This window comes from Peromyscus californicus, unplaced genomic scaffold, assembly GCF_007827085.1.
Source record: "Peromyscus californicus insignis strain IS unplaced genomic scaffold, ASM782708v3 Scaffold_15__1_contigs__length_86483966, whole genome shotgun sequence".
NCBI classification, from domain to species: Eukaryota; Metazoa; Chordata; class Mammalia; order Rodentia; family Cricetidae; genus Peromyscus; species Peromyscus californicus.
The window spans coordinates 34,790,943-34,803,812 of record NW_026294447.1 but is presented as its reverse complement, the minus strand read 5'-3'; the positions used below and the strand labels follow the sequence as shown (position 1 = coordinate 34,803,812).

Sequence of the window (12,870 nt, the reverse complement as noted above, 5' to 3'; positions counted from 1 at the left end):
CACTTTCCCACTAAGCCACACTTTCAGCCCAATCTGAAAATTGTGATAGATGTATCTACCTAGGAGTGTTTTCCTTCCTACTTTCTAGGAGATTGCAGTTCTACCTGGTCTCTCTCTTTCACTCTTGTCATTTTAGAACTTTGAGGTCTTTCCCAGGGCCATGAGGATACTGCGTCCTTGACTTCAAGTCAGCCACACTCAGTACTGTCAAACGTGAGAAAGGACGCAAAGTCTCATTTGCTGTGCAATATCCAGTGCTAGAAGATTTGCATATGACAGTCAACAGGCCATTCATGCTTCCATGGACCTCTTAAGTAACACCTAATCATTGCAGGGGAAAGAAATACTTCTCTTTAGTAAGAAAAAATTGTTGAAAAGAATATGGGAAGAATTTCTATCCTCAGATATGTTATACTGAAGTTTGATTAAAATGTTGGTTGGCCATGGTGGTGGACATCTGTAACCCTAGTACTTGGGAGGTGGAAGCAGGAAAGTCAAGAGTTTAGAGACAGCCCTGAGCAACATAACAAGTTACTGAATCAGAAAACAGGCTTAAGGGCCTGATCCAGTGGGGACCCCTCAGCCATTGGTTCATAGTTCATGTGTTTCCATTCATTTGGCTATTTGTCCCTGTGCTTTATCCAACCTTGGTCTCAACAATTCTCGCTCATATAAACCCTCCTCATTCTCGCTAATTGGACTCCCAGAGATCCACCCAGGGCCTAGTCATGGATCTCTGCATCCAGATCCCTCAGTAGTTGGATGAGGTTTCTAGCACAACAATTAGGGTGTTTGGCCATCCCATCACCAGAGTAGGTCAGTTCGGGCTGTCTCTCGACCATTGCCGGCAGTCTGTTGTGTGGGTATCTTTGTGGATTTCTGTGGGCCTCTCTAGCACTTTGCTTCTTCCTGTTCTCATGTGGTCTTCATTTACCATGGTCTCCTATTCCTTGTTCTCCCTCTCTGTTGTTGATCCAGCTGGGATCTCCCGCTCCCCCAAGCTCTCTTTCCCTTGACCCTCGCCTTTCATTACCCCCACTCATGTCCAGGCTGTTCATGTAGATCTCATTCCATTTCTCTGTCATTGGGCGATCCCTGTGTCTTTCTTGGGGTCCTGTTTTCCGGGTAGCCTCCCTGGTGATGTGAGTAGCAGACAATTCATCCTTGTTTCATGTCTAGTATCCTGCTATGAGTGAGTACATACCATGTTTGTCTTTCTGAGTCTGGGTTACCTCACTCAGGATGATTTTTTCTAGATCCATCCATTTGTCTGCAAACCTCATGATGCCATTGTTTTTTTCTGCTGAGTAGTATTCCATTGTGTATATGTACCACATTTTGTTTATCCATTCTTCAGTTGAAGGGCATCTGGGTTGTTTCCATGTTCTGGCTATTACAAACAATGCTGATATGAACATAGCTGAACAAGTGCTCTTATGGTGTGGTTGAGCATTTCTTGGGTATATGCCCAAGAGTGGTATAGCTGGATCTTGGGGGAGATGGATTCCCAATTTTCTAAGAAAGCGCCATATTGATTTCCAAAGTGGTTGTACAAGCTTGCATTCCCACCAGCAGTGGAGGAGAGTTCCCCTAGCTCCACATCCTCTCCAGCATAAGGTGTCTTCAGTGTTTTTGATCTTAGCCATTCTGACAGGCGTAAGGTGGTATCTCAGAGTTGTTTTGATTTGCATTTCCCTGATGATTAGGGATGATGAGCAATTCCTTCACTGGATCAGGCCCTCCGAATGGGTGAGACAGTTGATTGGCTTGATCTGTTTGGGAGGCATCCAGGCAGTGGGACCAGATCTTGTGCTCATTGCATGAGTTGGCTGTTTGAAACCTGGGGCCTATGCAGGATTGTTTGGCTCGGCCTGGGAGGAGGGGACTAGACCTACCTGGACTGAGTCTACCAGGTTGACCTCAGTCTGTGGGGAAGGCTTTGCCCTGGAGGAGATGGGAATGGGGGGGGGGCGTTGGGGGGAAGGTGAGGGGGACGGGAGGGGGGAGAACAAGGGAATCCGTGACCGATATGTAGAACTGAATTGTATTGCAAAATAAATTAAAAAAAAAAAAAAAAGAAAACAGGCTTAAGGTTTATAAGACCCTGTGTCAAACAGAACAGTCTAGAATTTTGGAAAATTGTACTATAGCTTTTGTGGCCTCATCTCTCTTCTCATCCCCTCCCTTTACCTTTTCTCTCTTTACTCCTCTTTCTTTCTTAAAGTTCTTAACTCCTCCCACTCGCCAAGGATTGAACTCTGCTATCCATCCATCTACATGTCTATCAGCTATTATCTGTCTGTCAGATATTTTTTTTGTCAGACTTTTGTCATTTTAACTCCTGAAATCAACACCCAAAGCGGGGGGGGGGGGGGGGGGGGATGATTTATCTTAACTCACAGTTTCCAAGATTTCAGTCCTTCATGGTAATAAGGGCCTAGCAGAGCAAAGCATCTCATATCAAGACAAACGGGAAGAGAAAGGGGAGGGAGAGGGTGGGAATTATCTATGACAAGATAAGGACCAGATAAACCTCAAGAAAGGCCCATCCCAGTTACGACTTTCAAGTCACCTTCTTCTTCAACTCTACACCACCACATAACTCTGTGAGAGACATATCATATAAACCGTATTATCTTTTCCCCTTTCTCTTCCTCTTTATCTTTCTCATACTGTTCCTCGTTTCTTATCCTCTTTTTCTTCCCTTCCTGGCTTTCCTTCTGCAGTTATTATCATTCCTCATTTCTCTTGGTCTGTGTCTCTTATTCTTCTAATCGATAAGCTCTTTGTGATGAACTATTTATCATATACCATCTATCTATCATCTATCTACCTATCACCTATTATTCATCTATGGTTCTCTATATTATTCATTAATCTCTGTAACATTTAACATACATTTATCATCTATCTATCCATCTTTCTATCTATCTATCTATGCATCTATCTATACATCCATCTATGCATCTATCTCTATTATCTATCTATCTATGCATCTATCTATACATATTTATTTATACATCATCTATCTATCATCTATCTGTATATCATCCATACTATCTGTCAAGGAGCACATAATGCATGCTACAATACTGTTATCCTCATCCTGAAAGAGGATTCAAGTCTCCGTAACTGTGATAACTAATTTCCATCAGTAAGTGTTGACACATTTTCAGCCTGTCATCTTGACTGGCACCATAGTCACATATAAACACTAAGTACAGAAAGACTATCCATACATGATGGTGAAGCTGCAATTATTTTCATGTGCATTAGAGCACTCTTTTGTCAATTTATAATGCATGGCTTAAATTTGTTTGCTGCAGATAGTGAAGCTTGGGCTTTAAAACAACTCAGAGTCTGCAATGTTAAGTGTCAGCATAGGAGGCTGGGGAACCCAGTGAATACCTGAGAAGCTCTAAGGATCCAGAGTGTTTAGCAGGAGCAAGATATTATAAAGTCATTTAAGCCATGTTATAAGGAATAGAAAGTTTTGCTCTAAGATCACCAAGGATAACAAGAAAGTGTGGATAGAAAAATCTAAGGGAACAAAATGAGCCTTTATGTTGTAAGAAATAGCACGTTCCTGATCCTTAAGGTGGGCAGTCTGTTGTAGAGGTCATTTCCCTCTGTCTTTAATGTGCCAAGGGTCATTGTGCCCTTAGACACACAAACGTTTTTTTTCTCAGACAAGGCTATGCATTATTTGCTAATATAAATGTTTAGCTTTATTTGAAGGATTTCCTTTGTTTATGTGTTTCACATTGATGTTTCTTTGTTTGAAGTATAGTTATAATACATATTTATTTGGTGTAGACTTAATTCTACACATTTTACAGCTTGTGATGATTAAATCAAAGTGATTATTATTTCTCTCTTCTTAAATATTTATTGTATTTTTGTTCTGGGATGCTTCAGATTTCTCTATCTGGGTCATCTAAAAGTGTATAACAAAGTGTGATGTATACATTGTAAGTGCTGTCACCACACTGTACTGTAGGATCCTAGAATTCAGTCCTTATCTGATTGTATTTGGGAACATACTATTCAACTCTCTTCCATCTGCTTCATTCTTTCTAGCCTCTAATGATAACTGGTTGACTTTTTATTCTATTAAGTCAATTCTTCACTTCTCTACCAGTGAGAACATACCTTATGCCTTTCTGTGTCTGGTTTCTTTCCTTTATGATAACTTCCACCTTCCACTTCTGTTAATATCTCAAAGAATAATTCCATGCCATCCTATTCAGTTTTTCTCTGTTCTACTTCAGACTTTTGTGTTTATTTATTTCTTTAAAATGAGGCAAAGTAATCTATATCACATGTTAAGAGGAAGAAATGAAATACATGTCCCCTGTTTTACAAAAGAGGGCATAGTTTATTTTGTTTGCTTGTTTGATTTGAGAAAAGGTCCCTTGTATCCCAGGCTAGTGTCCAACTCTCTGTGTAGCTGAAAATGACCTTGAACTCCTGGTTCTCTTACTTCCACCACTGACTTGCTAGAATTACAAGGCTTTGCCTCCATTGCTTAGCTATGGATGTGTGTACCAGTGGTTGCCTCAGCCAATATATGTGGTAACTTATACCTAATACTCAGTGAGGTTAATGGTTTAGTTCAGTGGGCTTTATCTGTCTTCATTTCCTGGATACTCACATAAACACAGGAGAGAACCCTCATGATACATGACCTCAAGGTGGCAGGGTAGGTACAGGATAGTGCTGAAGAACAGTGCATGTCTGCAAGACAAGCATGAACTATCTCTGAGATTTGAACAGTTCAATGAAAATGAGTACTGAAATGCAGTGAGTTTAATACACTAATAATATTGTAAAAATGAGAGTAATATAGGAGATTCTTGTTTCTCAAAGTGAATGACTTTTAATATGTTTTGTGTGCTGTGGTATAGGATCTTCCAAAACTCAAAATGATCCTAAAATATCCCTGCCACATGTAATCAAAACAATCACAGTTTATTACATTTTGTTTCTTAGAATCCAACTATGTGTCTACACATAGTATGTGGCTACAGCTAAACCTACGAGGTGGAAATAGAATGAATGACAACAGAAAACACTCCTTAGTTTTACAGTAGTAAAACTTAGTTTTACAGTAGTAGGTGTTAAAATAAGAATATATATATATACATATATATATATGTATATATATATATGTATATATATATGTATATATACATATATATATGACCCATCAAAAAATAATTGTGTCCTTTACTTTAACAATGTCAAGAAAGAGGCCCCCAGAAGTGAGAGAACTTGCCTAAGTTCAAAGTCAGGTCTCTACATAACTATCACATCATACTCCAGAAAAGTCAATGGTAAGACTCAATTATGGTTGAAATACTTCATTTGTATGTTGAGAAATATTATGCAATGTGTGGAGAGCTAATGAAGTTTTGACTGAATGTGTCAAAACTGATGAGCACAGCCATGTCAAGGACCCCAGTTTCAGACTCATTGGAATGAAAAATCCTTCCCCAGGTCTGAATCAGAGGAATGGCAAAGCCTTTCCCTGATCTAAGCATGGGTGTTGATTAAGAACTTTTGACCTTTAGCTAAAACCATTGCATGCAGAAACTATCAGTCACAGCTTTCTCCTTCTGGATGACGGCCTGGCCTTCTCTTCTTTCACGCCATATATAATAAACACACTGGGGTTCCGGGCTGCTATCAATGCATCTCTATCAGAGAGTACAGCTCATTCAATCCTTCTCTTCTGTGTGTTTGTCTATTGTTTCTTCATTCCCCATTGCCCCAGTTAGATCTATCCCCAAAGCCATGCAGGCCTCAACCACAAAAGTGACTTGAAAGATGAAGAAATGAAAATCTAGGGTTAAGTTGCATGGTTCAGCAAGAAAAAGCACTTGCCACTGACCAGACAACCTGAGTTCAATTCTCAGGTCCCACATGGTGAAAGGAGAGAAATAACTACCTGGAGTTGTCCTTTAGGCATTTTATTGGTGCCATTGTCCATATACACATACACTGACCTGCAAAATAACACACACACACACACACACACACACAATTAACATGTGATTTTTGAAACTAAAGTCAGGTATAGTGTTAGTTCCTATAATCCCAGACCTCAGAAGAATAAAGCTGATGAGTTCAATGCCCATTTGGTTGCACAGTGAGATAGTTAATTCCTGGGTTAAATAGTCAGGTCGTATCTAACTGAAATAAAATAAGAAAGGCAGAACCTCACTCAGAATGTTTGTATATAATCTCTAATTAACCAATGAGCCATTCCATCTGAAAGTCTTTAAAATATGATATTAAAAAATGATTTTCCTATATTAAATGACTTTCTGTGCTATGGTTACTCTCTCTTGAACATGATTCCATTTGTGCTCTAAGAATCACATGCAATTCTTAAACAAAGCCTTATAATTATAACAAGATAGTTCACTAAATCTTACATGCTAATTCACATATGTCAAAAGTTCCACCCTGTAATTTTCTTGAAATTTATATAACAAATATATTTGAATGTTATTAAGGCTTCAGAATTGTTATCCCTCCTATAATCCTTTTAATATTCTTCTATTTAATGTAAATTCAGTGTTTCTGTATTCCTAATATACCATAGTAAACTTGACTTGGTTTCTTTTAGTTTAATTAAAATGTGATATCAAGCACATTAAACATTGTTAGTATGATACAAATGTTAGGATTTCTATAATTTTATTTTAACTAAAACATTCTAGGTTTATGCTGTTTACCTCAGTAAGTATTCCTTTGTCCTCTTGATAGTAATATATTAATAATTGAGTACAATTCATATTTTAGAAGATTTAATTAGTGACATCATCCATTCTTTAGCTTAATATTTAATAATTCTTTGATACACTTTGTTTTCTCCCCAACTGTGGTGACTTAGTCGTATCACCTTTCCATGTGTATTTCCCAACATCTTTTTAATAATAAATCTTTATACTTTAATGTCAGCACATCAGAGGAGCTGATGTTGTGACATTTTGAAAATCCCCATGCTATTTTAATGATGTTAGAAGAACCAGGAGGCAACAAGGATGTTTGAAAATACCATAGAGACTCCCTGTCTCTCTCATGAATCCTTAACATGGAGTTATTGCCCTATTCTTCCCTTTCTTTCTTTTTTAAAACAAGATGGATTTTATTAAAACACACATGAATGAATTTTAATTCTAAACTGCATCTCTAAGCTGAGCTTAATAATTTTTAAATTAACATAATAACATTGAACAATGTTATTTTTCTTTGTATATAAGTGTATATACATATATTACATATAATACAGCTTTCACTTTATTGTAAAATATTACTGAACATATGAACTTGAACATCAATAAAATACCTATTCCCTACTTCTCTTTATGAAAGTGTTGTGTATACTTACACTGTACTATACGTAGGATATGCCTTGTATGAATGTAATATTTTATGTTCTCTAAATAGCTTCTATTTTGAGTGTTTGGTGAAAAGGTGATTATTTTTAATTGCACGAATGTGTATTTTTGTACTTTTTAACTTGAGGATTTTAAAAGACTTACTTTTCACTGTGGGAATTTTACCATTAAACCATAAAAGAAGTGGTAGGCTCAGTATTTTTGCTGGGCCATTTGTAAATGTTTCTTTCTGAATTTTAAAGCTGTGTTTGTGAGAACTCAGAACCTAAACCTTTCTGACTAAGGGTATCTCCTTAGTCACATACTTTCAATACATATGCACACATGCTATGAGCCTGTACCTGAAGAAGAACAGCCAGAGCTTGCTGGGTGATAAGACTGTGATGATTTATGCTCTCTCTTACTGGCATGAATTCAGTTTGAAAAACTGATCATTTCATCCTTGATTAATCCAAAAGGGAAAGGATCGGCCATCCACACCATGAAAACACAAGGACTGAGTAACTATAAATGAGAGAAAAAGTAGCTTCACACTTGAGAGAAATAGATGCTATGCTTGACAACTTCAGTCACTTTTGTTATTCTAGTGTCAGGACAATAATTCAGGGAGGTGAATATTTGCATATTCTTGTGTGACTTTTCCTAGGGTGCCATGAACAAGTGGGTGCTCACCTCAGGTAGAGCACTGACAACAGCCCAAAGAAATTATTCAAGACTAGCTAAGAAGCCATGCATTTTCTGGGGAAACTTACAGAGGCCCAGGTGATGTAAAAACAGCTGCACTACTGTAAGCAACACCTGGTGTGGGTGACCACTAATAAAGGCTGAATTGATGTAACGTTGTACACAGATTCCAGGCCATACGAGGTTGGGAAAGGACCTTGTGAAGTCTCTGGAGAAGCTTCAAGATTCTTGTCAATTCCATTAGTTTTCTGAACCTCATGGGTTTGGTTAATTTCCTAAGTTTGGAGATATCCCATGGGGAATGTTTCAATTCTGAGGAACTAGCCTCAAAATACACCTTCATTTATTTAATTAATTTAAATCAACTATTTAAAACATTTAATAATACTCTATACATTTATACTGCTTACGTGAAGTACAGAAGTATTACATCTGGCTAAAGTTTGAGCAGTGCACTCTGTTTTTGATAAAAAGAACATTTGCCAGGCGGTGGTGGTGCATGCCTTTAATCCCAGCACTTGGGAGGCAGAGGCAGGCAGATCTCTGTGAGTTCGAGGCCAGCCTGGTCTACAGAGCGAGATCCAGGACAGGCATCAAAACTACACAGAGAAACCCTGTCTTGAAAAAACCAAAAAGAAAAGAATAATTAAAAAGAACAACATTTAATTTTAATTGCTCAAATGGATGAGTATAAAACCTGCTGTTAGTTCCCAGTAACAGCATATCTCACTGAATGTATGTCTTCTGTCTTTCAGCATCCCCATCAATTAAGCTTTTGGTGGATGATCCTATAGTTGTAAATCCTGGAGAGGCCATAACGTTAGTGTGCGTTACAACGGGAGGAGAGCCCACACCCTCTCTAACCTGGGTCAGATCCTTTGGGACTCTGCCTGAAAAGATTGTTTTGAATGGAGGGACGTTGACCATACCTGCCATCACCTCAGATGATGCTGGGACTTACAGCTGCATTGCCAATAATAATGTGGGAAACCCTGCAAAAAAGTCCACTAACATCATTGTGAGAGGTAAGTTCATCTGCAGAGGAAATAAATACTGTCATGTTTAATTTAAAAATATTTTCTCACATGTTGACTTTATATGTAAAATATTGAGAAATTGTTTATAAAAAATCAGATAATATGTAATCAGAACTAGAGTCTGAAAATCTTAAATCCTAATGATATTTAATTTACATGAAAGAAATTTATAACGTACTTACAATGAAGTGTTGACATCTACTTATAATAGATTATCAGTAAAACATAATAAAGTGTTGCATAAAACATAAAATATACACAGAGCATATGTCAGTTTAGACATGTAATAAATTTATCAGCTTTATGATTTGTCAATATTTATAGAACTCCATTTATAAGAAGGCTTTACATTTTGATGTATAGAGATTTAGATGTGTTCTCATACTTAAAAGTTTCTACTTACATACACTGAGTATAAAATATAGTGATAATTGCAGAATGTGGTTTGGAAAGCATAAAAGGTAGATATAAAAATTTAAAAACTATTCTCAACTTCTTTTTTACTGAGGTTATTAAGAAATTTATAAAAACATTCATATTTAGTTGAGTAAGGTTTGGGGAGACCTCAATGAAACAGACTTGGAAAAGTCATAAAAAGAAAACAAAAGTTTGTTTGAGGGACTTGAGTCCCTAAACTAGTAGGAACATGGAGACTGGTGTGATGGCTACCGGATAATATGTGGATGATGTATGTAACCCTACTGTTGGAGGAGATAAAGGAGTTAAGAAGGACATCAAAGAGAACTTATGTTCTTTGTGTCATAATAACCTAACATGGTACTGGGTAGGGGTGGAAATAGACAATGATGCCTTTCAAGTTAATAGGGACATCCACAGTACCAAGAAGACTCTCTGCACAATGCAGATTATTATTTGAGTGAAATACAATTGGGTCCATTGACATTAACGTGTGGTCGTTTTGTGGATTATTTTAATGATTTCAGTGATCCCAGCTCAATGTGTCAATGCACAAATTATTAGAAATATACTCCTCAACAAATTATACCTTTAAAAAAGAATGTAAATTATTATAGTGTAAACACAAACACTATAGCTCATGCCCTCAGCTGCAGAATTGTTGGCCATAGCATAGTCAGTAACAGTGAGATGTGTTAAACCATCACTTTATGCATCATGATAAAATGAAGTAGAACCAATAAAACTATCATAATGCTTCTTCATGGGATTAAAAGGGTTAGACCCAATAATCCTGAGTTGATTATTAGTAATGTCAAAATGGGATTCTTTTTAGGGTTTGTTATGTTGAACAACCAGAGTCTATCATCCATCATACACCAACTGTTTAAAAATGAAAGAAATGGGGAAAAAGTGTACAGTAGACAGTATTTGTTTTCTGTTGGTTTGTTTGTTTGTGTTTGCTTTTAAAATGCTTGTATTATCAAGGAGATGTGAAATAGTCTGTCAAACCTTGCTGTAGAAAGCGTTGCAACAACACATTGCCCAAAGTGTCACAGATCCAATAGTGAATACCTTATATTGTTTTATTAGAGAAACAAGTTCACTTGAGAAAAAGTGACAAGTTCAATCTAGTTTACAGAGTAGAGTAATTTATAACACTGGATCCAAGGGCAGCCAAAATGTCTGTGTTTTTCAGGCATCCTCCAGAAAGGGTAAATGCACAGCAATGCTTTCTGCCTCCAGTTTTCATCATTCCAAAGGAAACTTTCCAACTCTTACACAAGTAATATGAATGAAGTAAAGCCTTAAAATTATTTATCTGATTTACAATTTCTTTTTCTTCCTTTAATTTTTCTAAAATGTATATTTGCATAATCATATTATCTTACCAGTGGGACTTCTCAATAGTGACATTCAAATAATCAGCAAACTGAGATTTTGTGTAATCTTATTGAATATAATAATAGCCTAATGGATGCTAGGTTAATCTGGGGAGAATACTACAATAATTCCAGGTATCTGTCTTCTGTCCAAGGGCAAGAAAACAAGTGTAAAGAACAAGATTTTATTTCTTTTCAGTTATTCTCTGGTCTTCTAAATGTGTAGACCTCTATAGGGTCTCAGTCTCCCTCTATCACAGATGAGGCAAAATGCAGAATGTTGGACTTAATTCTACCTACATGGGAATCCATAGGTAGATCAAGGATATATTGTTCTTAAAAGTTAGCATTTCTGCCTGTGAGTGTCTACATACAGAAGAAGAGAATAGTGTTCAAAGAGGAATGAAACTTCGGAAACATGTCTGAACTCTTTCTTTGATCTTTTCCTTTTTTTTATCTAAAAGTTTTTCATACAAGATATTTTGATCATATATGTCCCCTTCCCCAACTCCTCCACTTTCTCCCCATATTCCTACTGACCCAACTTAATGCCCCCATCACAAAAAAGAAAATCAAAACATCAAAAACCAGTAAGAGAAAATTAAAATGCCAAACAAATAAAAATGAAACAAATGCCTACAACACCAAAATAGATAGATAGATAGATAGATAGATAGATAGATAGATAGATAGATAGATAGATAGGTCACTTTGTGTTGGCCAACTACTTCTTGTCATGGGACTGCCCTTGAGTGTGGTTGAAATATCCAGTGACACTCCATTGGTGAAATTGATTTTCCTTTTGCTGGTGGATATCAATTGCAAAATATTTTCTTGGTTAAGCATGGAACTCCATGTCCACTTCCCCTTCTCAGTGTTTGGACTCATTCAGCTTAATCTTGTGCAGTCCCTATGTATGCTGCCACAGACTCTTGAGAGTTCATGTGTACAATAGCCCTGCTGTGTCTAGAAGACATTGTTTCCTTGGCTCTAAAAACCTTCTGCCTCCTTTTCTACATAGATCCCTGAGCCTGAGCACAGGGGTTTGATGAAGACACCCTACATAAAATTGAGTGTTCCAACATCTTTCACTCTCCGCACATTGTCCAGTTGTGAGTCTGTGTTAATTTCCACTTACTACAGGAAGAAACTTCAATAGGTAAAACAATATGTCCTAAGGAGACATTTAATTGCTATATTCCTTTAGCAGAATAATAAAATTAGGTTTTCCCCTATGCTCATAATCTATCTAGTCTCAGGTTCTTGTTCTCTTTAGCAGTATCAGTGTCAGGTATATGTTCCAGCTCATGAAGTGGACCTTAAATCCAATAAATAAATGATTAGCTCCTCCCATAACATTTGTACCACCATTACTCTACCATTTCAACTAAAATCAGGAACAAGACCTTTCCTTAAAAATAAAAACTTTTTAAAGCAAAATATATGTGTGATTTATATATATTGTTTTCTGTATGCAATATCTCAGTCCATAAATACAGCAATCTCAAGCTGAATATGAATTCCATGGTTTACAATCTGAATAGGAGATTTATGACTAAGGCAGAAATGCTTCTCATATGAACTTTAAAATTTTTACAGTGATTGAGGCACATTTTCCTAAGCCAAGCAAGAAGCAGTTGCCTGATAAGTGTGAAAAGAAAATTATGTTGATTCCTAATCTCATCCTGGGTGGCTGAGCTCAATGCATTCCATACTGCTGCTAGATAATGTGTTATTTCCATCTGAAGTTTTCTGTTGTGATTCACTAGGTTTAGAAATATCCACACTTCTTCTGTCATGATTAAGTCACTATTGAATGAGCATGGATAATAACATAGTCAAGAAATTCTCGGCGTATTTCAGTGTATTGTGGGATTTTTAAATGTGCTACAGTGCATTCAAATCACGTATGTACATATGATCCAAAAAAGCATAAACTCT

The 12,870-nt window shown here is 36.9% G+C and overlaps 1 protein-coding gene across 1 annotated transcript in view; it reads left to right on the top strand.

The window, feature by feature from the left end:
- Mdga2 (MAM domain containing glycosylphosphatidylinositol anchor 2) overlaps positions 1 to 12,870 on the top strand; it is a 794,049-nt gene that overhangs the window by 533,874 nt on the left and 247,305 nt on the right. The window contains 1 exon segment of the mRNA XM_052738256.1: positions 8,849 to 9,118. Within this exon segment, the coding sequence (XP_052594216.1) occupies positions 8,849 to 9,118 (270 nt within the window).